Source organism: Gymnoscopelus microlampas (genome assembly GCF_963454915.1).
Source record: "Gymnoscopelus microlampas genome assembly, chromosome: 3".
Taxonomy (NCBI): Eukaryota; Metazoa; Chordata; class Actinopteri; order Myctophiformes; family Myctophidae; genus Gymnoscopelus; species Gymnoscopelus microlampas.
This window is the reverse complement of record NC_139940.1, coordinates 37,947,885-37,975,747: the sequence shown is the minus strand read 5'-3', so window position 1 is coordinate 37,975,747 and position 27,863 is coordinate 37,947,885. Positions and strand designations below refer to the sequence as shown.

The 27,863-nt window shown below is 43.2% G+C and overlaps 1 protein-coding gene across 1 annotated transcript in view; it reads left to right on the top strand.

Moving 5' to 3' along the window:
* The window catches only part of tgfb2 (transforming growth factor, beta 2), a 42,819-nt gene extending 15,499 nt beyond the window's left edge, over nt 1-27,320 (top strand). The window contains exons 2-7 of the mRNA XM_084050548.1: nt 11,053-11,216; nt 15,539-15,671; nt 15,791-15,901; nt 16,688-16,868; nt 21,506-21,659; nt 24,005-27,320. Of these exons, the coding sequence (XP_083906674.1) occupies nt 11,053-11,216; nt 15,539-15,671; nt 15,791-15,901; nt 16,688-16,868; nt 21,506-21,659; nt 24,005-24,163 (902 nt within the window). The 3' untranslated portion in view covers nt 24,164-27,320. The remainder of the gene's footprint in view (nt 1-11,052; nt 11,217-15,538; nt 15,672-15,790; nt 15,902-16,687; nt 16,869-21,505; nt 21,660-24,004) is intronic.
* The last annotated feature ends 543 nt before the right edge of the window (nt 27,321-27,863 follow it).

Below are 27,863 nucleotides of genomic sequence, written 5' to 3'. Positions count from 1 at the left end.
CGAACACGATTGCGGCCCACCGCGCGCATTTTCGGAAATCAATTGATTTGTGTTCAGGCTTTGGATCAATGGAACTATAACCTACCGGTAGTACACTTTAAGTCAGTGGTTCTCAAAGTGGGGCCCAGCTAAAGTAATTAATATAGCATCACAATCATTTTAACTACGTTAACCTTTTATACTTTGGCTATTCAAAAATAGCAGAAATGCAAGCTTATAGCGCGTCACTTTGTGCCGCGCCATGAGCTTGTAGATCTGCTATTTAAAAAAGATCTTGAACATTAGTGAACAATTTTAACACAAATCTTTGCTTCGGGGGGTCTCTAGCACAACATATTTTCAGATGGGGGTCCGCGACCAAATATTTATCAATTTGGGGGTCCCTGACATGAAAAGGTTTGAGAACCACTGCTTTAAGTTTCTATTTATCGGTATCACTATGAAAACACCTTTTTCTTATAAAAACAAAATCATCTTTTTCATACCAACGTTATATTATCAATAAAATCGTAGTGTTTCGTCAATTATTTGGGGGTCCACTTGCAATATCCTTACGACCCACCAGGCCCACATTTTGGGAGTCGCCGCTCTAGGCTTCAATTTCGCCAATATTTCTTTGTCTTTTTGTGTAAAAGCGTAAAATGAAACCAAATGGACCCGTAAGGGTCCATTTGGTTTCATTTTAGGCTCTCAAGAGTTAAAGATCTATAAGGGTCCATTAAGGTTACCAACTCTCCATCATTTAGCTGGGGACCCCCTCAAGGACCATTGGTGGTCCCCGGACCACTGGTTGAGAACCACTGGTCTAATGTCATGAAGTAGAAATGAGGATTTTTTACCTCCACATCACCACCTCTGTCTCTCTCCTATATCTCTTTGCGAGAGAGAGAGAGCACATAGTGTCCGTCCACAAAGGAAACCCATGGGGAGAATCCGAGAGCATGTCTTACAGAAGTGAGAAATACTCAAAAGTAGGTCAAACAGTTTTTTCCCTTCAGTCAGTCCCAGCTTTTCAGACTTCTGCAAAAACCCATATTTGATTCCGCTTTCCATTCCTGAATGGCAAATGTGATCCTGAGGTAGCAAACAGTTGCATCCGGTAAATTTTTACCCGAGTAATAAATCTGACTTGTTGGGAATTTGCACAAACAGAAATGGTCGTTGCACCATTCCTGTGAAGAAGAAAGAAAAAAAAGGAATATCTGCTCATAAAATAAATACTGCTTAATGTCACATTTTTATTGAAGCCACATGTTACACCGCAAAGGTCTCCACGGTAACTGAAATGTTTTTATATTGCATAAAACACCCAATAATATCACCTAATGTGTGTGTGTGCGTGTGTGCGTGTGTGTGTGCGTGTGTGTGTGTGTGTGTGTGTGTGTGTGTGTGTGTGTGTGTGTGTGTGTGTGTGTGTGTGTGTGTGTGTGTGTGTGTGTGTGCGTGTGTGTGTGCGTGTGCGTGTGCGTGTGTAGGTGCGTGTGTAGGTGCGTGTGTGTGTGCGTGCGTGCGTGTGTGTGCGTGCGTGCGTGTGTGTGTGTGTGTGTGTGGCGCTGCTACAATTTCTAAAAGATACATATGTATGTGTGGGGCTGTTCATGCCAAAACATCTGCAAAAACAGTCAAGGTGCAGTTTTGAAATCATAATAGTGTGGGATTATAGCTTAATAAGCTCACAGCAAATGTTTTCATTGACCCTGAATGTGTTCTCAGTGGAACATAAGTGATTTGCTTTGAGCTCGGTATTTTAAACCACTCCAGATTGCTGCATCACTCCGGTGTCTCGCTGCCCAACTCATAGACAGTGCTGAATAATTAGGTTGTCACTTTCTCACAATGATGACTGACTTTCGCTTGAGATATGGAAATTCAAATTGGAATCATCCGCATCGTTTCCCTGCCCAGAATTAGCAGAGAGAGTTGAAGTCAAGTGCCGTACTGCTCTGCCTAAATCATCACCGAGCCCACTCCAAATTAAACAGTTTTACCCAAAACTGTTTCTCCCTCCTTCGAAAAGGTTAAAGTGGTTTGCCCACTGCAGGTGTCTTGCTCAGCCTAAGCCAAGGCTAAAAATGACCCTTTCACGGTGCTACCTCGGAGGCTCGGACTCCCTGATGCAGCGTAAAGTGCCTCTGTAAAGTTGTAGGCGAGCCACAGCTGAGTCGTTCCATCCTCCGGCATCGAACAGCAGTAAGTCCGTCCGCAGTGCCGGGCTGGAGTGGAAAGAGCGGAGAGTTTGGTCAGCTGCTGCTAAGATCTCAGGAACTTCACAGGAAACCGTATTTGCGGTCAGCAGAGTTCAGATGACAGTGTGAGTGCTGATGGCTGCTGGGAGTGGTTCTGTTGGCTGATGGCCGTGTTCCACTGTTGTTCAGTTCAGGTGACGAGCGCTATATCGTCAGTTCATGACCCCCCCCCCCCCCCCCCCCATCTCTGAAGACAAGTTGGATGAGATGATCAGTCAGTAGTCACCGCATCAACTATATTTCTATTTTCGTATCTATATATTTCCCTAAACGGCTGAAATGACTTGTGCATGTACAAAGAATTAGCATAACTGGATCACAATCAGGCCAGAGTAACAGGATCCGCCCACTGCACACATTAAAGCTGTGCTGGGAGTCAGAGTCAAGTCATTTCAGCCTGAGATCCAGCACTGGAAGCAGATAGCCTATACTAGTGGTTCTCAAACTTTTTCATGTCAAGGACCTCCAAAATTATATGTATTTGGTCGCGGACCCCCATCTCAAAATATTTAGTTCCAGGGACCCCCAGAAGCAAAGATTTGAGTTACAAATGTTCGCTTTAAAGATATATATATATTAAAAGATTTGCACACATTTTCACGATTTTTCAAAAACAGCAGATCTACAAGCTCGTAGCGAGGCACTCGGTGCCGCGCTATGAGATTGTAGATCTGCTATTTTTGAATAGCCAAAGTATAAAATATGGTTAAAGTGGTTGAAATTATTGTGACGCTCTATTAACACATTTCGCTGGGGACCCCCTGGTATCCCCCCATGGATCCCTGGGGGTCCCCGGACCCCACTTTAAGAACCAATAGCCTGCAATAACTCGCTGCCGAGTTAGGAGGAGGTTCACGAGCCCAGGCCCTTTTCTGCTGACATAGCCACTAGACTGTGACAGCAAGCCGGCCAGCGGAGGAGGCAGCAGCAGCCAAGTCCAGCACTCTGAACCCTCTCCCCTCAGGAAGGAAGCCCGTTGTTAGATGGATCCAAAGACAGGCTTCCTCCTCCGGCCGCTGAACTCTGAAGTCCATGCTCTCAGGAAGACATCCAGGGTGTATTATTTGAAAACGGACTGGTCTCTGACAGACGTGCCCCGCTTGCTCTCTCTGCTTATTTATACAGTATACCTGGGTGATTTTTCTTTCTTTTTTTTCCTTTTCCTTTTTTTTCAAATGACACTTGACCCCTCTGTGTCTTTACGCGTTGCTGGGATTTGAGTTTCTTTCGGGGTTTCTCAAAGTGAAAAGTGGGCGCCGTGACACCAGTCCAGGGGGTGCCGCAGAATACTTTCTCTGTATTCTGCGGCAACGCAACGTGTTGCGTTGCGTTGCGTGTGCTTGTAAATCGCCTATTTTTGGAAAATCCCCCCCCAGAATAGGGATGCTGGGATTCAGTATAAAGTTCAATCTGTCCTAATGGAAACAGATATTTTCTTATGTTTTCCTCTTGGCATACCAGGGGAAAAGATGTACATATTTACGTATCATAATATAAATGTAAGGTTCTATAAAGTAACAATGTCATTCAGGGGTGCCCTGGATGAAAAGGTCATTTACAGGGGTGCCCTGAGCCAACAATGTTTGAGAGGCACTGGTCTATGCAACACAATGGTTTAGTGTGCTGGTTCTCAAAGTGGGGTCCAGGGACCCTCAGGGGTCCTTTAGTGAGTTCCAGGGGGTTCCCAGCAAAATGAGGAACAGTTTAAACACTTAAGTCCTATTTTCTTTTTTCCCTCGCTACTCGAAGATAGCAGATCTACAAGCTCACAATGCGTCCATAAAAGGAGTCGCGGTGACTAGATTTGTCAACGCGACTCTTCCTTTTATGGGGGTCCCTGGCACACAAAATCCTTTCAGATACGGGTTCGCGACCAAATATATGTCAGTTTGGGGTTCCTTGACGTGAAAATGTTTGAGTTTAGTGTTTTGCCATTGGCATGTGATGTAATGGCACTGATGAGTAATGAAGTGACTGATTAGAGACATCAAGGACTGTGTGTTTGCTGTGTGTGACAGGTTCTCCTGTGACATCAGCCTTTCCTCCGGGACGCTGCGAAGTAAGGAGGGAGGGTAGAAGTGGAGGTCTGTCTGAATCTCTCCGTAATGAAAAACTTGGCACCTTCCCCGATGTATGTGTATGCACGCGTGCGTGCGTGCGTGTGTGCGTGCGTGCGTGCGTGCGTGTGTGTGTTTGTGTGTGTCTGTGTGTGAGTGTGAGTGTGAGTGTGAGTGTGTGTGCGTGCATGCGTGTGTGTGTGCGTGCGTGTGTATGTGCGTGTGTATGTGCGTGCATTGGGCAGGGGTGGAAAGTAACTAACTTAAAGTAACATTTACTCAAGTACTGTACTTGAGTACAATTTCAAGGTAGTTTTACTTTACTTGAGTATTTCCATTTCTTGATGCTCTCTATAAGTCTATTCCACTATATCTCAGAGAGGCATATGTTGTACTTTTTACTCCATTACATTAAAAAAACTTCAATCTGGTTACTAGTTCCTTTGCAGATTTAGATTATGAATGCAGAACATACTTTAACCAATGAAGTCCTATATTCATGCCTCTGCTATACGAAAAATAGCAGATCTACAAGCACAGATCTACTATTTTCCCCCAAAAAATAAAATAAAATTGAAACATTTATTTGGAAAAGGAAATTGAACGCAGGACTTTTTACTTGTATCAGACTACTACTTTTACTTAAGTAAAACATGTTTGAGTACTTCCTCCACCACTGGCACACGCGTGCCTGTGTGTGTGTGTTCCCTCCGCGCCGTGACATCACCGCCGCACTCATGTCTGCAGTTCCCCCAGAATGCCGACGGGCCGATGCGCACACACAGACCACAGCGGCGCCAGTTTGCGGCGGATCGTTTTCATGTCACGTTCATATAAATGAGTGGTAACGTCGGTCTGACTCCACTCTGTGCCACTGGAACCCCAGGCAGTCAAAGTCGCGGTTTAACTTACTCAGTTACCCCAGAATTCTCCCCCCGGCGAGGCGAGGCTGAGCCATACCCTCACATGAAAAAATACACATTTTATGTCAGTGACAGCCAATCACTCTGTGTGAGGCTGCATGTGTTATGTGTGCGTTGCTGAGCATTTCTCCAGATGTGGATCGAGTGTGGTCATCGCTTGTGCATAATGTGTATGATTGATGTGTGCATGTCTATTTGTTTGCGTGCATGTGCATGGGTGCACATATGCATGCCTGTGTGTGTGTGTGTGTGTGTGTGTGTGTGTGTGTGTGTGTGTGTGTGTGTGTGTGTGTGTGTGTGTGTGTGTGTGTGTGTGTGTGTGTTTTTCCTCTTGTATCCTACAGTATACTGTATGTAAGCTTGAATGTCAGGTGTGCATATACACTGTCCCCCTGCATGCATGCATGCGCGTGTGGGCGTGCACATGCGTGCGTGCGTGGGTGTTTGTGAGTGTGTGTGAATAATAAATACTCTTTTACAAGTAAAAGTCAGGAATTCAAAACTTACTGTAAAAGTATAAGTACAAAAGTATTGGTATCAAAATGTACTTAAAGTACCAAAAGTAGAAAGTATACTCATTATGCAGAATGTCCCATTTCACAAGTTTTCAAATATATAAAATGTTAACAAATCTTTTGAAAATAGCCGATCTACAAGCTCACAACGTGTCGCATCGCAGCGCATTGTGGGCTTGTAGATCGGCTAATTTCAAATGGCCGAAATGTGTATAGGGCTGAAGTGGGTAATGTTTTGTAATACTAATCAAAATCTACAAAGTAACTAGTAACTAAAGTTTTCAAATAATTGTAGTGGAGAAAAAAAAGTAGAACATTTGTCTCTGAGATGAGTAGTGGAGTAGAAGTAAAAGTGCTGAAAATTGGAAATGCTCCAGTAAAGTAAAAAACACCTAAAAAATTTACTTAAGTACAGCACTTGAGTAAATGTACTTAGTTACTTTACACCACTGGTGTCCAGGCATGTGCGCGGCCCGTCGAGCCCCCCTGGTCGGTCAATGCAGCCAGTGTGTTGCAGTGTTTTAAGCAACAGCGGACTCATTCATGGAAGCTCCCGGCCCCTCTCTTCTGTAGCAGTTTGTGTAAACACTCACACAGCCTATAAGCCGGCCCGCTGGGAGCGGGAAGTGTGACTTTCTCTGTTGACGGATGGGAAGGAAACGAGCGGAGTAGCGTCGTTAGTCTTGGCTCATCTGCCCCCGGCCCTCTCTCTGGTCACACACACACACACACACACACACACACACACACACACACAGCGCACAGCGCACGGTTGGTGTTGTTGGCTCGACCCGGACGGCCCCCGGTCGACCCACCGGAACGAGAGCGAGAGAGTGAGAGAGATGGAGAGAGATTGATAGACTGCGGACGGCACTAGAGCCACACGGCGCTGAAACACGACACCGGGTGGAAAGGTATTTCGTAGGTGGCTGCGAGGGCCCCGGGTATGCGCTGCACAAATAAGGTCGGAGGTTGAATCGGACAGAGTTTCCCCTTCACATGGTGTGCTTCTTGGCCGGGGCCTCCGGTGTGTTTCCGCTGCTGCTTTGGCCGGTCTGCGCCGGTCATGTACAGTACACTGTAAAATCCTGTGTTTTAAGATGCTAACTTTTATGTCTTCCTCCACCTATACCCGGAATTCAAACCCGGCTCACCCCGGCACGTGAGACCACATTGCTACTATTAATACTGCTCAGTTGTTGGGCTCATGAGCTTCAGTCAGGGCTACCACAGCAGATGTGCTAGTTATGTTGTATTAAGATGCTAACTTTTATGTCCTCCTCCTCCTCCCACCCGGGATTCAAACCCGGCTCACCCCGGCACGTGAGACCACATTGCTACTGCTGCTCGGTCAAGAGAGGCAATCCTCGCTTGGGGAGATATTGGGCTCATAAGCTTCAGGCAGGGCTACTTGTCAGTACAAGTTTTGAAATGGAAGAGTAGGGAGACCACCTCCAACCACTACAGATGTCCTAGTTATATTGTATTAACGGATTATACCAGTGTCAGTTTACTTTATGTGGATTATGTGGTTGACACACGCTGACGTTTTGCACCTTAATCCCACGTGCAACGTGCTGACTTTTGTGTTGTTTTTTTGTGTTTTTCTCGCACCTTAACTAACGTCCATAGTACAGTATATCATCTACAGTATACATCTGCTGTTATGCTCACGCACCTTTATGCCTTACCTCAGGTACTATGATTGATCTCTCTTCCCCCTCGCCCCCCCCCCTTCTTATTCTTCCCTTTCTTTTTTCTATGGAAATAACAAAACGATAGAACTTGCACAAAAACCCAAATTTCACCCACTTTTTTTACTTCTGTAAAACCTGTGATGTGACAATAAAGCTGATTATGATTCTGATTCTAACATACTTAACCGTACAGATTTGGTTAAAAACACTGCGGGTGTACAGATGGAACCAATTTAGCCGTCAGGATCCGTTCGCTTCCATTTGTACACTCTGAGAGTAACGTTTGCACTGAGGATTTTACTGTGTAGCCGTTATTTTATTATCTAAATGTTGAAGACACTAAAAATGATAGTCATCTTACCCTTCAAAGTTCTCCAACAAGTCCAAAGTACCACACAACACATTCTCTCTCTCTCTCTCTCTCTCTCTCTCTCTCTCTCTTTCGGCCATTTGAAAATAGCAGATCTACAAGCTCACAATGCGTCGCGATGCTCAAATGTTTATACATTTGAAAACTTGAAATGGGACATTCTGCATAATGAGTGCTTTTACTTTGGGTACTTTAAGTACATTTTTAATTCCGGACTTTTAGTATTTCTGTCTTGCAGTATTGATACTTTTACTTAAGTAAAAAATGTGAGTACTTTTTCCACCACTGTCTCTCTCTCTCTCTCTCTCTCTCTCTCTCTCTCTCTCTCTCTCTTTCTCTCTCTCACTCTCTCTCTCTCTCACTCTCTCTCTCTCTCTCTCTCTCTCTCTCACTCTCTCTCTCTCTCTCTCGTTCACTCACTCTCTCTCTCTCTCTCTCTCTCTCTCTCTCTCTCATATTCATTCATTTTCTTTCAGATCTCTCTCTCTCCTTCAGCCCCTCCTTGTCCGTCCCCGCCATCTGTCTCTATGGAGGCTGTGGTTGTATACTCTCTTTAAACAAACCACGGTGGCTTGCTAATCCTGGGCTTCTGCCTAACGTTACAGCCATCAATTTAAGGCTCCAGGCCTCCTAATACACCGTGGTGTGGGCCGCTGTCAAACACAGTGCTGCCGCACACATGGTTTCCAGTATTACGTTGTGTGCATGTCGCCGTATGTCAGGCAGAAACCTTGTATCTCCATCTTTCAACTTATTATGTTTTTTGGGGGGGCTTTTTTATGCCTTTATTGATAAGATAGACAGGAAATGGGTAGAGCGATGGGGAGTGACATGCAGCAAAGGCTGTCAGGATCGGGACTCGGGATCGGGACTCGAACCCACGACCCACTCACAAAGTGTAAAGAAACTAAGTACATTTGCTAAAGTACTGTACTTCAGTACACTTTTGAGGTATTTGTACTTTATTTGAGTATACATACATGAACCACTTCAGCCCTAAACATTTCGGCCATTTGAAAATAGCCGATCTATACATTTCGGCCACTTGAAAATAGCCGATCTACAAGCTCACAACGCCTCGCGCTGCGAGGCGTTGTGAGCTTGTAGATCGGCTATTTTCTGAGAGTTGGTGTAGAGGGAAAAAGAGCAGAGCCAAAGGTCAAGTTGACTAAATATTTAGCGTTTAAAAGGCTAACTGTCTGAAAAATACACATGAACATGAATCCAACACTGATGACAGTGCTGTCAAACAAGTCAATGTATGAAATATATGAAAGCGTTTTTTAATTTGAAACACAATTCTGTACAATATGTAGTGGGGGGTCTCTGCTTCATCTCTCTCAGCTAAGGGGTCCTTGGCCTGAAAAATGTTGAAGACCCCTGGCCTAGAGGTAAAACCAGTGTTGCAAAAATAAACATGCTTTGTTAAAAAGGTAGGTAAGGTCGGGGGCCCGCCACAGACCCGGTCGCCCATGGTACGTAGCTTGGGTCAACTAGATAATATCTACATTGGATCTATGGGGGGGGGTCTATTGGATCTGACAAGTAACGGTTTTGGACATACAAGGTTTCCACCCGACAGCGACAATATGTGTGTGTGTGTGTGTGTGTGTGTGTGTGTGTGTGTGTGTGTGTGTGTGTGTGTGTGTGTGTGCGTGCGTGTGCGTGTGCGTGAGGGCTCACGGTTAGCCCGGCGGCTGTCAGACATGGCTACACACACACACACACACACACACACACACACACACACACACACACACACACACACACACACACACACACACACACACACACACACACACACACACACACACACACACACACACACACACATGGCTGTCAGTGCTAAGTGTGTCACCCAGTCCTACTGTGTAAGCTCCTGTCAAACATGCACTTCCCCACACATGGTTCTGAGTAGTGTGTGAGGGCTGTTTGGGCTTTCTGCTACTGTGCACAGCGGCTGTGTATCAGACACAGAGCACATGTGGAGTGAGTGTGTGTGTGTGTGTGTGTGTGTGTGTGTGTGTGTGTGTGTGTGTGTGTGTGTGTGTGTGTGTGTGTGTGTGTGTGTGTGTGTGTGTACTTGTATTACTATACCTGTGAGGGCCACATGTCTCAACAAGTATAGTAGATTTTGAGAAGTACATTGTGAGGACCATTTTCCCGGTCGTCACAAGAGAAATGGTTGTTGTAGGATTAGGTATTTTTAGAGGTTAGGTTAGGTTTGTAGTTATGTCTGATTTATACTTGGTTTATACTTAATTGTGAGCTTGTAGATCGGCTGTTTTCAAGTTTAGGGTTAAACATGCTAAAATACTGTAAACGGATGGTTGGCGTAACCGTCTGGGCACCTAGGCTGGTAATCCGGCTTGACAGCGTGTCGTGGGTTCGACTCCTGATCCCGACGGTCTTTGCTGTCACTCCCCATTTCCTGTCAGTCTACTGTCCTATCAATAAAGACATAAAAGCCAAAAAATGTATCTTAAAAAAAGATATAATTTCATTCATAAAATCAACATCCTGTCCTCACAAGTATAGTAAGACAAACACGTGTGTGTGTGTGTGTGTGTGTGTGTCTGCGTGTGTGCATATGTACTGTATGTGAGTGAGTGAGTATGTGTATTTGTAAAAGGCTTTGCGTAAGGTTATTATCACAACAGTTTTATTGGCAACCTAAACAGAGTCAAACAGCATCTTTATGTGTCTGAAATTGGTGTTTTCATTTCTGGCAGGGAATTTATCATGTGAAGCTATGCATTAAAATATCTCACCACCAGCTGTAGCTACATCGTTTGTCTTGCTTTCACTCTCACCCCGCTTTTATCTATCTATCTATCTATCTACCTATCTACCTATCTACCTATCTACCTACCTACCTACCTATCTACCTATCTACCTATCTATCTGTCTGTCTATCTATCTATCTATCTATCTATCTATCTATCTATCTATCTATCTATCTATCTATCTATCTATCTATCTATCTATCTATCTATCTATCTATCTATCTATCTATTTATCTACCTACCTATCTATCTATCACCCTCCCTCTCTCTCTCTCTCTCTCTCTCTCTCTCTCTCTCTCTCTCTCTCTCTCTCTCTCTCTCTCTCTCTCTCTCTCTCTCTCTCTCTCTCTCTCTCTCTCCCCCCTCCATCTACCCCCCTCTCTCATATCCGTGCACAGAAACAAGAAGTCATGCCAGGCTCCCTCCATCTCTCTCCCCTTCCTCCTTTATGTTTTCAGATGTCATCTCTCCTACTCACTACAACCCGTACTTCAGGCGGCTGACGTTCGACGTGTCCTCCATGGAGAAGAACGCCAGCAACCTGGTGAAGGCCGAGCTGCGGGTCTTCCGGCTCCAGAACCCCAAGGCCCGTGTGTCTGAGCAGCGCATTGAGCTCTACCAGGTACATGTGGTTCTGACTGTTAGTACCCAGAACACTGCTTTGGAATTCTTTTTAGTTTTTTAGATGTTTTTACTTTATGAACTCATTAAGACCTGAGGCCGATACTACATTAATGTCTTCTAATGTTTTCTGAAATAACGTATGTCGCTTTGTCAGTGCTGCTCAAACCTTTTCATGTCAAGGACCCCCAAAATGATATGTATTTGGCCGCCGACCCCATCTGAAAATATTTTGTTCCAGGGACCCCCAGAAGCAAAGATTTGAGATAAAAAATCTTTGCTTTAAAAGGATATATATATTCAAAGATTTGCACAAATTTGCTAAAAAGTATATAAAATACTTTGGCCATAGCCACTTGGAATGGGATCTGAATATGACCCCAGAGATTTGTGTGAGTTTTGGACAAAATCTGTAGTAGCAGTAACAAAAAATGTGTGTCATCATGGTGCCGCTATAACTGGCAGACTTGGAAAAATCTTGGGTGGAGATTCTTCCTTGGCCTACTGGGAGTGTGCGTGCAAAAGTTTCCCGCCAATCGGTCCAGCTGTGCTTGTAGCATGTTGTGCAAAACGGGCCTCTCCAGCAAACTTTGAAAGCCAATCGTAGTCAATTGGAATAGAATCCAAAAAATCTGACAGATATATCTTGATCACATGACTACAGAGATAATGTGTACCAATTTGGGTGAGGTTTGGACGAAATCTGTAGGAGTAGTAGCAAAAAGTGTGTTGTGCAAAGAAAACGCAACATGGATGGAAAACTTGTCAGGTGGAAATGGGCACGATCCAAGTAATCCAAGGGGAAAATAATTTTGATTGTACGACCTACGGTTCAAGAGTTATAGGACAAAACATGAATTGGCCTGTTATAGCGACTCCATGAGGCCAATCAGGATGGAATATGGAATATGGAAAATCGGACAGATCTGTCTTGGTCATATGTCTATATGAGTGTACCGATTGGCGCAGGGCCGTGGGAAGATGTTATAGGTGCTAAGTGCATGCATACCTCGCGCGCGAAAATGTGCAGTTTCTGGGCGGTTTCTGGGGTTATTGTTCCAGAACACTTATTGCACTAAATCCCCCCCAAATAACAACCAACAACAACAGGCACATTATGCAAAAATGTTTTGAATTTTTTTCAAAAAATGTCATACTTATATATGACATTTTTTCATTGACATATTTTCAGGGGGTGCTGCAGCCCCCTCAGCACCCCCACTTCCCACGGCTATGGATTGGCGTGATGTTTGGACAAAATCTGTAGGAGTAATATCCCTTTTGTTCTTTCGCAAAAGGCTGCCTCCTGGTGGCACTATTAGTATTACAAGCCAAAACATTGGAGCAGAGGTTTTTCCTTGGCCTCTAGGGAGTGTGTATGCACAGTTTAGCGCCGATCAGTCCAACGGTGCCCGGAAATGGACCCTTACAGGCCAGTAAGTTGGTTCCCTTTGTACACAATCAAAGGGTTACAGACCGGTAAGGGCCCATTTTGGTTCCTAACTATACCAATCATTTAGCAGGGCACTGCCTGGAACCCCCTCAAGGACCCCTGGGTGTCACTGTCATTGTCACGGCCTCAGCCCCTCCCTGTTAGTACACGATTTGCCTCTGCCCTCCCATGTCCTGCTCCTAATTCCCCTCGGCCAATCACCTCTCCCCTCTCATCTGCGGCTAGAAGACTCTGATTGCCCTGAGTGCTGTCACCTGTGAGGACCAGCTGAGCCTGGTTGGGTGACGAGTTCCAGAGGCTATTTAGACTGTGTCGTTTTGTTTGATCAGTGCTGCATCTCAACCCCTTCAACCCGGACACTCGTCTGTGTCATTTTAGATTTCTTTGGGCTATTCAAAAATTACACATCTACAAGCTCATAGCGCGGCTCTCGATGCCTCACTATGAGCTTGTAGATCTGCTATTTTTTTTAAATCATGTGCAAATCTTTGAATACATATCTTCTTTTTTTTTAAAGTGAACATTTTTAACTCAAATCTTTGCTTTTGGGGATTCTACAAATGTCTTCTAAATCAGTTTTTCTTTAAAACGTATTTGCTATCATGTCAAGGACCACCAAAATTATATGTATTTGGCCGTGGAACCCCATCTCAAAATATGTTGTTCCAGGGACCCCCAGGAAGCAAAGATTTGAGTTAAAAAAGGTTTGCTTTAAAATATATTCAAAGATTTGCACCAAGTTTCAAGATTTTAAAAAAAATAGCAGATCTACAAGCTCCTAGATCTGCAAATTTTGAATAGCCAAAGTATAAAATCATGGTTAAAGTGGTTCAAATCTAAAATGACGGATGCTTTCCCGGTCTTAAGTTTCCCGATTAAGTTGGAGTGACAGGGTCTATGTAAAGTGGCTGGCTGTGTGTCATCCCAGTTCCCCGAGTTCTATGTTCTATGTTATGGGGATGGGGAGCAGAGAACCCGGAGAACACACAGTATAGATACGCTCCTGCTGTGTGTAACGTGTACTGTTGTTATACTGTGTCGTTCGTCAAGTTAATGTGATCCTCATCTCCTGCCTTTGTTTGAGTATTGAGTTGTTTGAGTTCCTGCACTTGGGTCCAAGTGCTTCTGACACTGTTGGTTCGCTGATCCCACTTTGAAAACGACTGCTTTATGTTAATCCCGAGCATTAACTCTAGAGTGTAAAGGAATTGTCCATATTTATACTCTAAATGGATAAGTGAACACTCAGGATTTGACTGTGGTCTTTTGAGCTTTTGATTCTGAAACTCATTCCATCTATCATGCCTTGTTGGCTTGACAGAAGTCATTGAAATTGAGGAACGTAAGGCACCAACAGAGTCAATTTAACTGATGTTGGTATTTGACAGCCAATGGACAACATTTCTCACATTGCGCTTTTGGAATACCGGAATCTGACTAAACTTAAGACCTACATTCACAGACCTGTTCCCAGGTTCATACCACATAGGCTGAATATTTAGCATATTTCACATGGCATCACTTTCTCTTTTATATTGACCTGGGATTAACCATTAGACGTGGATAAATACAAAAAAAACACAAGACACACACATTCAGGCTTGTTGATAAGAGCAATCAAAATGTGGGGCGGCACAGATCAAACCCGGCGCTATTTGTCAGTGTGAAACAGTTGAGGAATGCGGCAGGGCCAGTGATTTAGGTCCAGTCCTTCCCGGCACAGAGACTGCGGGGGCCGCGCTCGTCCCACCTCTCTGCCTTCCCTCAGGCTCCGCTGCCCGCTCGCAAGGGGGCTGCCCGGTCCAACTGCACCAGCCAGTTCCCAGGCTGTGTTTACATCCAGACATAGGGGATGACAGGTGGGCTAAACACAGCTCCAAACAGGGGGATTTTCTCATGCAAACACAGCGACTGCAAATGTGCGGAGGGGAGGATGGATGTTGCTGGTACAAAGGGGAGCGTCTCTCTTGAACGAGATGGCCCGATAGCGTCGCGCCTCGCACACATCCATAACCGCACACGTCACATTCAGGGTCTTTCGCATGTATATACACACACACACCCAGAAATTCACACCTCATCTAAAAATGTCCAAATATTTCGGCTGGCGAAGGGAATTCGGTCCTTCACAGTGATGAATATCCCGGGGATTTCTCCTATTTTTACACTGGAAACGACTGCCAAGACTTTAAAATACTGTGTGGTAGGGGCTGATGAGTAACCCGGGGCACCCACGCTGGTCAGAGTGCAGACCTCCACTCTGAAACCTCACTACAATGGCTGAGAAACAACTTGAAAGCCAATGAAAGTTTCGAAATCTCTTATGTAGATTTCCCTCAACTGCTCTCGTCTTCCCGTTTCCGACTCCATCTATCTCCCTTGCCAACTCTCTCTGTCTCTCTGTCTCTCTGTCTCTCTCTCTCTCTCTCTCTCTCTCTCTCTCTCTCTCTCTCTCTCGCTCGCTCTCTCGCTCTCTCTTACTATCTCTCATTCTCTCTCTCAATCTCTCTTGCTCTCTGAGTTTGTGTCTGAATTCCCAGGCCCCTAGCTAGCAGCAGATCTCAGTAAAAGCAGCAGGAGTAGTGTTTTACACATTAGTCCGCGATGGGCCAACATAAACACACGCTTATGAAGGACAGCAGAATAACAGCACTCTGTCCGGCATCTGTTTCCGCTCCTGCTGCTCCTCCCAGACCTGGCCAGTCGATCAGGGGAGCGGATCGCAGTCTAGCTAGACCCAGGGAACTGAACCTGGGACGGTTCTCCTGAGATCGGCCCCGCCATTGTATTCCTCGTTGCCTTTGAGCTGATGTGTCTGGAATACGAGGATTTGCTGACCATGCATGGTTTGCTTTCTCGCCCCCCTGCAGGTCTTGGGACACAAAGACCTCACGTCCCCCACGCAGCGCTACATCGACAGCAAGGTGGTGCGCACGCGCACGGAGGGGGAGTGGCTGTCCTTTGACGTGACAGAGGCCGTCAGCGAATGGTTGAATCATAGAGGTAATCGTTATGGCATGCAGATTGTGACATTCTTAACATAGCATATTCCTGAGAACAAACGACAACATGTCTTCAGATGATGCACTAACAGCCCCCCTGACCTCTATTTCTTCCCACAGACAGAAATAGTGGATTCAAGATTAGCTTGCACTGTCCGTGCTGCACGTTTGTACCATCCAACAACTACATCATCCCCAACAAGAGCGAAGAGCTGGAGGCACGATTTGCAGGTTATTTGATTAAATATTGATGAATTCACAAATTGAAAGTGAAGCAATTGCTCCATCCATATACAGTATGTTTTTGTGAGTATAGTTGACAGTTGATTAAGTCATAATTGATGCAAACTATACAGTATATCTTTACACCTGATATTGCATGCCGGTCTCACTCCCTGAAAAGAGCTGATCTAATAGCTCTGCTATTATCGGCACATGACACCATTGTACAACAGCGTATAGTTAATAATTATCTTTAAATATATATATACCAATAAATCTGTGATGTGTGGGTTCAACACATCCCGTTGTGAACTATCCTTAAAGGGATAGTTCACCTCCAAAATGACTTTTTTTCTATCAATTAGTCAACCCATGGAGACACAAGGAGTCTCCTTTGTATCTCCTACCGGAACCACTGCCGGTCATCAAATTATTGGCTTAGGAATGCGACAAAAACAAAAAAATATCCATGATTTCAAGTCTCCATTGGGTGACTAATCGCTAGATTTTTTTTTTGGGGGGGGGGGGGGGGGTGGTTAAACTATCCCTTTAAGTCATAATTAATGCAAACTGTATGTCTTTACGCCTGATATATACTTTGCTGCATGCCAGTCTCACTCCCTGAAAATAGCTGATCTGATAACTCTGCTATTATCGGCGCATGACACCATTGAACGGAGTATAGTTAATGATTATCTTTAAATGTTAATTTATCAATAAATCTACATTATTCTACATCACGTTGTGATACTTAATCTGCATCCATGTGGCTTGTTTGTGGGTTGAATGTTGCAGGTATTGATGATAGCTTCATCCACGGCGGGGAACCAAAGGTGTTTAAGAAGCGGCGCCACAGTGCTCAGGCCCCGCACCTGCTCCTCATGCTGCTGCCGTCGTACCGCCTGGAGTCACAGTCACAGTCACAGCACAAGAGCCACCGCTCCAAGAGAGCCCTGGACGCCGCGTACTGCTCCAGGTATTGGATCACACATATAGTAGCTGCCTAATAGCTCATACGTGGGCAACTGGCAACCCCGGGGGCCACATGCAGCCCCCACCTTCACTTAATGCGGCCCGCAGGTTAATATCGGAATACAGATATATTATTGATTTCAGCTGTTACAATTGCAAACATGACCCGCTTTAATTACTTGTCTTTTTTATGTCCAATGTATTTAAGTTCATAAAGTTAAAGGTAGGGTAAGTGATGTTTTTTGGTTAAAACAAAAAGTATTTTGTTAAAAGGTTAAAATACTATATTCTGATAGTAATCATTGCTATAAGTGTTTGTTCAGTAACAGATGTCTCCTTGTCTCTCCAGCTCTTTAATAAACAGAAAATACATTTTTCGGTAGGTGTCAAAATCTCAGCCAATCTCAGAAAGTACCCATTTTTAAGCTTAATTTGTATAGTATTCCAGTTCCAATTTTGTCTGCTCATTTCTTAGTGTCATCACTTCCAATTTCACTTGTTTAATATGTATCCTGATTGAGTTCTCTGTCCTGGTTGGATAAAATTGGAAATGAAACTGAAACTGAAACGAAAATGCATTTTCTGTTTAATAAAGAGGTGGAGAGACAAGGAGACTCCTAATACTGAACAAACACTCTATAGCAATGAGTACTATCAGAATATAGAGCTATTTAACACTTATTTTAACCAAAGCAAATCACTTACCCTACCTTTAAATAAGTATAACTAAATGCATTTGAAATTAAATAAAAATACAACTTTTCAGGATTCCAATAAAAAAATAGCAAAAATAAATCCGAATTCCAATTAAAAAATAGTAAAAATAGCAGATAGCAAAATATTTTTGCTACTTCTGTGTGACTTAGAATGGCCTGACAGTATCTTTGAATATATATATTTATAAAGCGAACATTTTTAACTCAAATCTTTGCTTCTGGGTGGTCCCTTGGAACAAGATATTTTGAGATGGGGGTCCACGGCCAAATACATATCATTTTGGGGGTCCTTGACATGAAAAGGTTTGAGAACAACTGATTATAGCAACATGTTTTTTTTTTTTCAAAAAACTGTTAGGATTTAGAAGACCTTTGTAGAATCCTCAGAAGCAAAGATTTGAGTTACAAATGTTCGCTTTATAAATATATATATTCAAAGATTTGCACAAATTAGATCTGCTATTTTTCCAAAAATAGCAGATCTACAGGCTCATAGTGCGGCACTCTGTGCAACGCTATGAGCTTGTATATCTGCTATTTTTGAATAGCCAAAGTATAAAGTGGTTAAAATTTAAAATGACTTTCCCGGTCTTAATGGGTTAAGTACACCAGGTAGGATAGCAACCTGTGGGTCGGGAATCCCAGGGGGGTCTGTGCCAGTGAGTCCTTTTTTTTTTTTTTTTTTTTTTTTTTTTGTCCGTTGCTGTTCGTAGTCGCTTTAAATCACGTTGGAGTTGTAAATGTGTGTGTTATTGCTTATTGGTTCAGCGGCAGTGCAAAGTTTGGCTAATCCACAAAGCCGATCAATTGGGTTAGCCAATCAAGGAGGCCGATGACTGTTGATCTCCTAATATGGCAAATTGAATCCCCAACACTTTTAGGCAATGTTGACAAATATTGTGATGTCATTGCGTGATGATGTCATTGCGTGATGATGTCATTACGTAGAATATCTAATGACAATACTCCAACTGACTTTCATTGGGTAGATGTCAACAGAACGTCAACGCGTCATTAAACTCATTAACCCTGACGTCCATATTTTGTGCATGACATTATAGGCATAAACATTTAAGATATTTTTGTGTTCAAAAGTAATGGTGATGTTGTGAGCTTGTGGATAGGCTCTTTTTTGGAAAACTAGAGGTCCGGCCCTCACATCTAGAGTTCGCCTACGTACTTAGGCCTTGCCCCTAAAATGACGAAATCATAGGCCCGGTGTACAGGCCACACTTCAGGTAGGAAACATACTAAATATTACTTTAGTTCAGTGTATCTCAAACTATCAGTGCCAGGTTCTCCACCCCAATCCAATATCAAGGTCCCTTAGGCCCCCCAACATCACCTCAGTGCCCCCCTGTCAAAATATATTGCTTCCAGCACCCCCCCAATGTTCTCTGAACAGCCCCTGGGGGGCTGTACCGCCCCATTGAGAACACTAGTGTACACGATTGGTCATAGATTAACGTGTCATGTAGAAGTGGTTATCGCACCAGAGATAATCTTTGTGTGTTGCAGGGCGCTAACAATAGCCTTGTGACAGGGTTCAGTGTTGTGGCAGAAAAGCACTATCATTTTCTTATTGCACACAGAACAGAAACTGAACTGTTTGCATCCTTATACTAAATTACCTTTTTCACTTTTTTCACTAAGCCAAGCCCATTTCCAGTTATTTCTGCCCGTCTTCTCAACGACAGTTACGACCCTTCTTTAACGACAAATGCCTCCACATTTTCACCAGGAAATAACACACACTCTCCTGCCCTGCATGTGATCATGTGTTATTTATTTATTTATTATTGAAGCATATATATTCAGGTTGTCATTTTAGCTAGCGTACTACTGGATTTCTTTAGGGTCGGGACATATTGCTTATGCACAGTGTAGGCCTATATAAGTGGGTCCATTACCTCTAGATATCCATTTTATATTTCAAACATCAATGTCTTGCAGATTTCCCATGATTTCATCTTTTGGAGGCTGTCATAATGCCGATCACCTTCAATTACCCTCACAACGGAAAATCCACGCTGCATTCAATTTAGACAGAATGACAGGAGAAGACGGAGTAGGCCACAATGATAAAAGTTCTTTCTGTGGCAGCTTACTTGACAACCAGCTTGCATCAACCTAAATAAAATATAGTCTAGGCTTATTTGAAAATAAATTACATTGATAATAGCCGATCATTTCTATTTGGTTCAGTCTGGTTCTGTCTGCCTGTTGATTAACATTCAGCAGGGAGGCGTGGTGTCACCCCGCTAGCCAGCCAAATCTACAAGTGATATACGTTGTGAACTATATGGCTGGGGGAACGATCGTGATTTGTAGATCAGCAGACTAGGCTGCATTTGACAATTGAGGTCAAATGTAGGCCATCTCGTCCACTCCGTAGCCATCTCTGTACAGCCCCCACCCACCCTTTGTTAGGGTCATAAATGGCCTCTGTGGAATCCAAATGATGGAAATCATGTCATGGTGACAGAGAACTTTAATCCATGTGTATGTATGCACATAATTGTTGTTGTCGGGCAGAAACCTCTTATCTCCATATGTTAACTTTTTGTGTTTTTGGGGCGGTGTAGCCGCCCCCTATAAGTGGGTTTTGGACACCGACCAAAAAATGTATGTACCCCCTAACCCTTCCATTGTTAATGCAAATCGATACTTTTTTCATATCAGCCAATCACATTACAGCTAGTGTCATCACCACTAAGTGTAATGTGATTGGCTGACTTTGCAAATTCAGGACTGTGATTGGCTAGCGAAACACATGACACATGTGCAGCCCTATAAATAGCAGTAAGGACTTTAAAAAAAGTAATTATCCTTTTTTTAAAGTGAGTCATGTCGTGATGACCACACACCACCTACTTGGGTGTCACAACACATAGTGCTCCAATTTCACATCCTGTGATTGGCTAATCTAAAACCATTTTGATGTGAGAGTAGTATATTTAACTGAGATGTTGTGTATTTCATGAGATCAGTGAAAAAGAATCGCAAAATCACTATGGTTAAAATGAGGAAAGTAACAACCGAAACAAAGACAATGGCAAGTCTTCCTAGAACTGGCCTTGTGAGACCCAAGTGTATATCACAAGAGCTTAAACACAGAATTGTGACAAAGCAAAGATCTGGTCAAGGTTCCAGAGAAATTTCAGCTGAATTTAAGATTTCTAAAAATACAGTGGCCTATATAATCCAACAATGGAAGAGACGAAGCTTTGTGGGAGACGTAAAGAAGAATCCAAAAATTGCTTTAGCTGAAATGTGAATAGCAGTATGGACTTAAAAAAAAGTCATGTATACTTTTTTTTAAGTGAGTCATGTTGTGATGACCACACACCGCCCACTTCACACTGGGTGTGATTTTTTTTTCATAAATGGGCATTAGCCCTGCTTGATCATACTACAGCGTTACACAAAACAAGCATCAAAATTGTAGCAGATCGACAAGCTCGAAACGCAGTGCGAAACGCAGCCTGAAACGCAGCGCAAAGCGCAGCACGAAACGCAGCGCAAATCGATGCGTTTTGAGCTTGTAGATGTGAAGTTACAGTGTTGGGCTTGTTACTTTAAAATAGCAAAATACTACATAGTTGTTACTACTTCCATCAGTGATGAATTGTTTTACTTATTACTTCCTGAAATAAGTAATTAATATAAAAGTATGAAAGTAAGTTTTGTTATATGTTATGATACTTAAGTGTAAACATTTTGTGATAAGGGAAGCTTCAATCCATGCCCGTGGGTGCCAGGCACCTAGGATTTGTAACAGTAATGTTATTACTGATTACCAAAACAAGAGTAATTATACCTTAAATCTTGATAAAACGCTGTTTGTGATGTGTCACATTTTCATCACTTTCCAGTTCCTCCTCAACCCATGGTCTCCTCCTTTGTCTCTTTCGTCTCTTCATAGGAACGTCCAGGACAACTGCTGCTTACGATCCCTCTACATTGACTTTAAGAAGGACCTGGGCTGGAGGTGGATCCATGAGCCCAAGGGCTACAATGCTAACTTCTGTGCGGGAGCCTGTCCGTATCTGTGGAGCGCTGACACGCAGCATTCCAAGGTGAGAGGTCAGGGGTCAGAGGTTAAACAATCCACAGGGTCAGTGTTAATAAAGGCCACAGCGGCAGTCCAGACCAGCAGGGGGGGGGGGGGGGGGGGGCTTCCTGCGCTGGTAGCTTTGTATTGTTGGACTTAAGTTTTGCAGTTACATTGGAAAATCAAGGGCGCTCTGGTGTCACAGGGGTAAAGTACCTGCCCAGCAGCGGCAGAGTCTAGAGGTTTGAATCCACCACGGTGTATCTGGTTTGGGTCGAATGTCTATACGAACACAATTGGCCGTGTGCAGGGGGAGAGGAAAGCCGGGCAGAAGGGTGATCTTTGTCGCTGCCAGTGGTGGCCTTTGCTGTGTTTCACCCATTTCAATTGAAACAGGCCCCAAACCTCAGGGGGGCCCTTTTTTTGGACTCACATCCCAGTCCGGGGCCCGCCTCCGGCTGGCCGACGTCCAAGAATTTCATGCAAGAAGAGGATGTAGATCTGATTATATCAGGGCTCAGCTCAAGTGAATCATGTGAGTGAGTTGTTTTAGCTGTCTGTCCATGGTGGAAGTGCAAATAGTCTAATTAATTTAGTTCGAAAATGCATCATTATGGATTATGGAAGCAAACCAACTTCAGTCCACAATTTAGTTTTAATTAATTAATTATTTGTTTAGCTCTTGAAACGGGCCCCCAGATCACTAAGGCCGCCCCTGGTCGCTGCACATACTCTTTTGGGCTGTGGCGGGGAATGTTGAACGGGAGGAAGATTGAGGCGCTACGTCCTCCCGGTGGGGGCTCCTCATTGGCAGGTGAGCCAGTAGGGTACAAGAGCACTGGCAACACAGAAATGTGTGAGAGGAATTCATTGACTAAATTGGGGGGGGGGGAATATTGTCTACTCTAAATGAAATAATAATAATAGGAAAATCAACATTAGTGGGTTGGAAAAGGGAGAACTCAGAGGAGGGAGAACTCAGACAGAATACAGTGATGGGATAAGAAATGAACAGACACAATTGCAACTGAAACACTATAAAATTTAAGCTGTCTTCGTGTGGTTCTTTAAAAGGATCCCTGGCAAGCCAAATATGCCTTAATACATTATAATTGCCCTCTATAACTAAAATGTAAAATTAAAAACACCTTAAATATGATTTAATATAATAATATATGATTTTAGAAATAGTTCATCTTTCACTCAATAGGGGCAATGCCCGTCTCAAGTTGATGATGTCATTATGATGCCCTATGGAATTTATGGAATGCATGTGCAAAAAAAATAATAATAATAATATTGATTTGATGCTCATATTAGGAAGTATTAAGTTGTTTTTTATTTTCACATGCATTCCATAAATTCCATATGGCTAGACCACACATTGACAAATGACATCATGAACTTGCGACGGGCATTGCCCCTCTTGAGTAAAAGATTAACTGTTTCTAGAGGGCAATTATAATGTATTAAGGCACAAAAAACACTTACACTCCCTTTTAGGCTTGATTTATACTTTCTTGTACGATTTAAACTTTCTCAGTTGCTATGTTTAACAATAGACAGCAATTCTTTGTATCTTTGACTGACACAAACTAAAAATAATGACAATATTTTTTGATAGTAAGTATGTCTGTATTGTATGTGTACTATAAGTGGTAGTTGCTTCGGTTGTTTTGGGCCACGCTCGGAGGAGCACAGTTTAAGAACCGTGTGTTTCATACAGCGAAGCGATAGTTCATGTAGACACGGAAGGCAGGAGGTTTATGCTACGTTCACACTCCCCGGACCCCCCCCCCCCCCCCATTCATTCGCTAACAAGCTAATTCGTTCGTACTCCCACAAGTCAGTACGTTCATCCTCACGCCATTCTCATTCGCTACAAGGAAACTCAGTCACGCCCTCATCCCCTCAGCGGTTCATTTAAGCAGCCTCTGTTCTCTGTTCAGTCTACGTGCTTCGCTGTCTAACCTGGTTGTATATAGGTTGATTCTGTGTTTGTACTGTGGTTCTATGATTCTGTGTATTGTACTGTGGTTCTATGATTCTGTGTATTGTACTGTGGTTCTATGGATTGTACTATGATATGCGGTAGTTTAATTATGCATTGAAGGTTCAATGTTATGTAAAACTGTATTGTATGCTCTGCTCTGGGGGTTTGTGATTTCAGATCTGTTGTCCTGCTTGCGCAGGTAATTTGTAATATCACATGAGCAGAGTCACACCGCCAAATGTGAATGCAATATCATTGCAGTAAATGGTTAATATTGCTGTAAATGGTTACATATGCAATATGGTAAATGGTTAATAAATGGTTTTGGTTATTCCTGAGCTGAAGTGTCTAATTGAAATGTTTTTTTTTTTGCTCAGGTCCTAGGCCTATATAACACCATCAACCCCGAGGCGTCAGCGTCGCCGTGCTGTGTGTCCCAGGACCTGGAGCCTCTCACCATCCTCTATTACATCGGCAAGACTCCCAAAATAGAGCAGCTCTCCAACATGATCGTCAAGTCCTGCAAGTGCAGCTAGGAACTGTTACAAGCCAGCAGAAATGCTCTCATTTCACACACACACACACACGCACACGCACACGCACACGCACACGCACACGCACACGCACACGCACACCACACACACGCACACACACACACGCACACGCATGCACACACAAACACACACAGAGTGCACACTTGGACATACAGTACATGCAGTCAAATACAAGCTCACTTTCGCTCACATGCACTGTAATTTCGTTGCTGTCGGGCAGAAACCTTGTATCTCCATATTTCAACTTTTTATGTTCTTTTTTTCGTAAATGAATGCCCTACTTTGTCATACAAGAGCGTCACACAGAAATAGTGAAAATAGCAGATCTACGAGCTTGTACATCGGCTATTTTCACTATTTTTCAAATGTTTTTAAAATTAATAATTAAAAAGGAACGGTTTTGGACATTTTCCACCGGACAGCGACGACTTGCAGGTGCATTTTGTGCATCACTCCACACACACACACACACACACACACACACACACACACACACACACACACACACACACACACACACACACAGGTACAGTTCAGTGCACACATCACTTGTGTGGTGCATTTGACAGGTATAGGTAACGTTACAGGTACAGAACAACCGCACACTGTAAAATCCGTTGAGTGTAAAAAATGTTACCCTTTTGTATAGGACCGAGGAATTGAACTCTTGAGAGTGTAATTGTGGGCCTGTGATGGTCAATTTCTACGATCTCAGAGTTGCAATAGACACTCAGGATTTTATAGTGTGGGGGGAAATATCCATGTAGGAAAAAAATGCATGCAAACACAACACATTGCGACTCAAAAGACACACACAGACAGAGGAAGACACACACGCACACACGCACACACACACGCACACACACACACACACACACACACACACACACACACACACACACACACACACACACACACACACACACACACACACACACACACACACACACACACACACACACACACACACACGCAAAGCACATGCACACACATAGATAAAATATGACAGATGTGGCTTTTGTACAGGCATGCCTGTGTTTTTTTGTGTGCTTAAAAGACCCTGTCAACAAGCATCACCTCACACACTTGTTACACAAAGACCCGAGAGTTATGGCAAACACTGGAAGTATAGTGATAAGTGTTTATATGTGAAATAAGCCCTGAAAAGAAAGACAACCCCTTCCCTCTCCCAGTTTTAAACATTCAAATCCACGCCATGTCCTCATTTGTACGTTTTTGTCTAATTTCTTTGCATCCTTTGTTATTTTCTACTTTGTCCTGATTTCTAATAATTGTATTGCTATTTAAGATTTATGTTTTGTTTTGTTTTCGTTTTATGGTTGGCACCCAGCAAGTTTCTAACTGTCTAGAAAAGTGGATTAGAGTGAATCTTCGTCAGTCATGTATAAAAAAAAAGAAAAATAAGAAAAAAATCCTGTCCCTTCGGCAGTTTACAGTTGTGTACGTTTTTATAGAAGCTTGAAAAATACCCCGGAGGAGAAAGAATAACCATGCCAGTTAGATATTTCTGTGCCATGTAAGTCTCAAAGACATATTTAGAAACATCTGATATGATGATACAGTAGCGCACAGTCAAATCCAGAGTGCTAATTTAAATGTGCAGTAAGGGATTTTTGTTAAAATAAGTGTTAAATAGCTCCATATTCTGATAGCAATCATTGCTATAGTGTGTGTAGTAACAGGGGTCTCCCCATCTATCCAGCTCTTTAGTAAAGAGAAAATGCATTTCAGATCGGTATGCCAATTTGATCCAATCAGGAGAGAGAACTTGTACAGGATAAACAAGTGAAATTGGAAGTGAAGACACAAAGACATGTGTAGACAAAATTCGAACTGGAGCACTGTAACATTTAAGCTTATAAATGAATACTCGCTCCTGATTGGCTGAGATCGGCAACCCACCTAAAAGTGTATTTTGTGTTTATTAAAGAGCTGGAGAGAAGGGTGGAGTACCCCTCTTACAAAACAAACACTACAGCAATGGTTGCTATCAGAATATAGAGTTTTAACCTTTTAACAAAACAACTTTTTGTTTTAACAAAAAAAATATCACTTACATTACCTTTAACTTTGCAAGTGTAAAACTTGATGCATAAGGAGGTCTGGATTTAGCTGTGCAAGCTATGTCCTTTTCACTTCTGAAGCAAATACCCATTGACCGCGTTACTGACATGCAGCGTTGAACAGCCCGATGTGTGTCCTTGAATCGCGTTTGGCTCTGTTTACCCTGTGCACTGAGTCTCAACCTGTTGAAAACCCAAAAGGCGGTGATTAATGGAGAACAACTAGATGTTTTCCACACTTAGGTAAGAGAAGTGATGAACTTCTTTTGAGAAAGGACAAGTTGAGAACATAGTGATGTCATCTCATGCAATCACCACGTCCAGAGATCCACTCGATAGCCAGTATGTGGAAAGGTTCGGGGACGGAGGAAGGAGGTCGCTGTCTTCTTGCTAAGCGATATGATGATGTTTGGGATAGATATCGCAGACGATTAGTACAACGATGGATTACAGAAGGTGTTGATGAAGAGGGAGATATGAACTTGTTCAAAAACAAACGCTCTTAGAGTCCCCCCCCCAAAAAAAGAAATGTGTAATTGATTTTTCAGCATATCTGGTCTAGTCTGTCAACTCAATCGACATTGCTGTTGGTGCTTTTTGACATCAGTGTTGCTGTCTTCGTGCGAACTTCAGCAAGCTTTTTTCATCATCCTCCGCAAGCCTTTCACAAAGTGTAAAGCTGTCTTTCAGTAATCAGTTTCTGTCCCTTTATTAAAAATAAATTGCACTGAGGCTATTTTAATTCTCCTTTTTCGTACATTTTGTTTTTCTCGTTTGGTCACATGTCCCTCCCCCCCTTACCAAATAAGGAGTATTGACATAGGTGACATGATCCCGCCCCCCTTTTGGGCACTAGCACCGGTGGACTTCCTGAATAGCAGAAAGGAGAACAAGGCACCAACGTTGTTGTCATGATAGAGCTGTTGTTTTTTTTTATGTTGTTTATGTTTTTTTTTCTTTCTGTTGTTATGATGATGATAATGTTGACCCACTACGGTAACGCAACATTGTTGTGGTGCTCTAGTGGTAAATAAATTATTTAAGTTACAAGGGAACCACTGTTGTGTGTCTGTTTTGTACCATGTTTAAATTGTGTTGCGTTACCTAATACCGCTAGCGTATTATAATACTGTTTTATAATGCATTCCTCGTGTCTTCAAAAGAAGCAGTGCTGAAGCTGCACTTTGATCCCCCGCTAATGTCTCCTATACACTTGTTATCCCCTTTTTCTTTTTCTTTCTTTCGCTCGCTCGCTGTGGAAAGCCGCAAAGACAAATAAGAGGCTCATGTTTCGAGCATTTTGTAATACATTCATGTGTCATAATATGATATTCCATCAAAGGGGCAAACGAGGGATACACCGAGCGAGAGAATCAAAGGGAGTCTGCGGTGTGTAAGACGGGAGAGGAGGGGCCTGTCGATCAGCGCATGAAAGAGAGCAAGAGGAAGTGTATCGGTTAATTTGTGCTCCATCGTACGACTGCGTTGCGCGCTGCTCACAATGCGTTGGGGATGCAACGCGTTGCAAGCTTGTACTTGGGCTATTTTCAGCACATTACACCATTGTACGACAAAGCATAATTGTGGTATGAAATAGA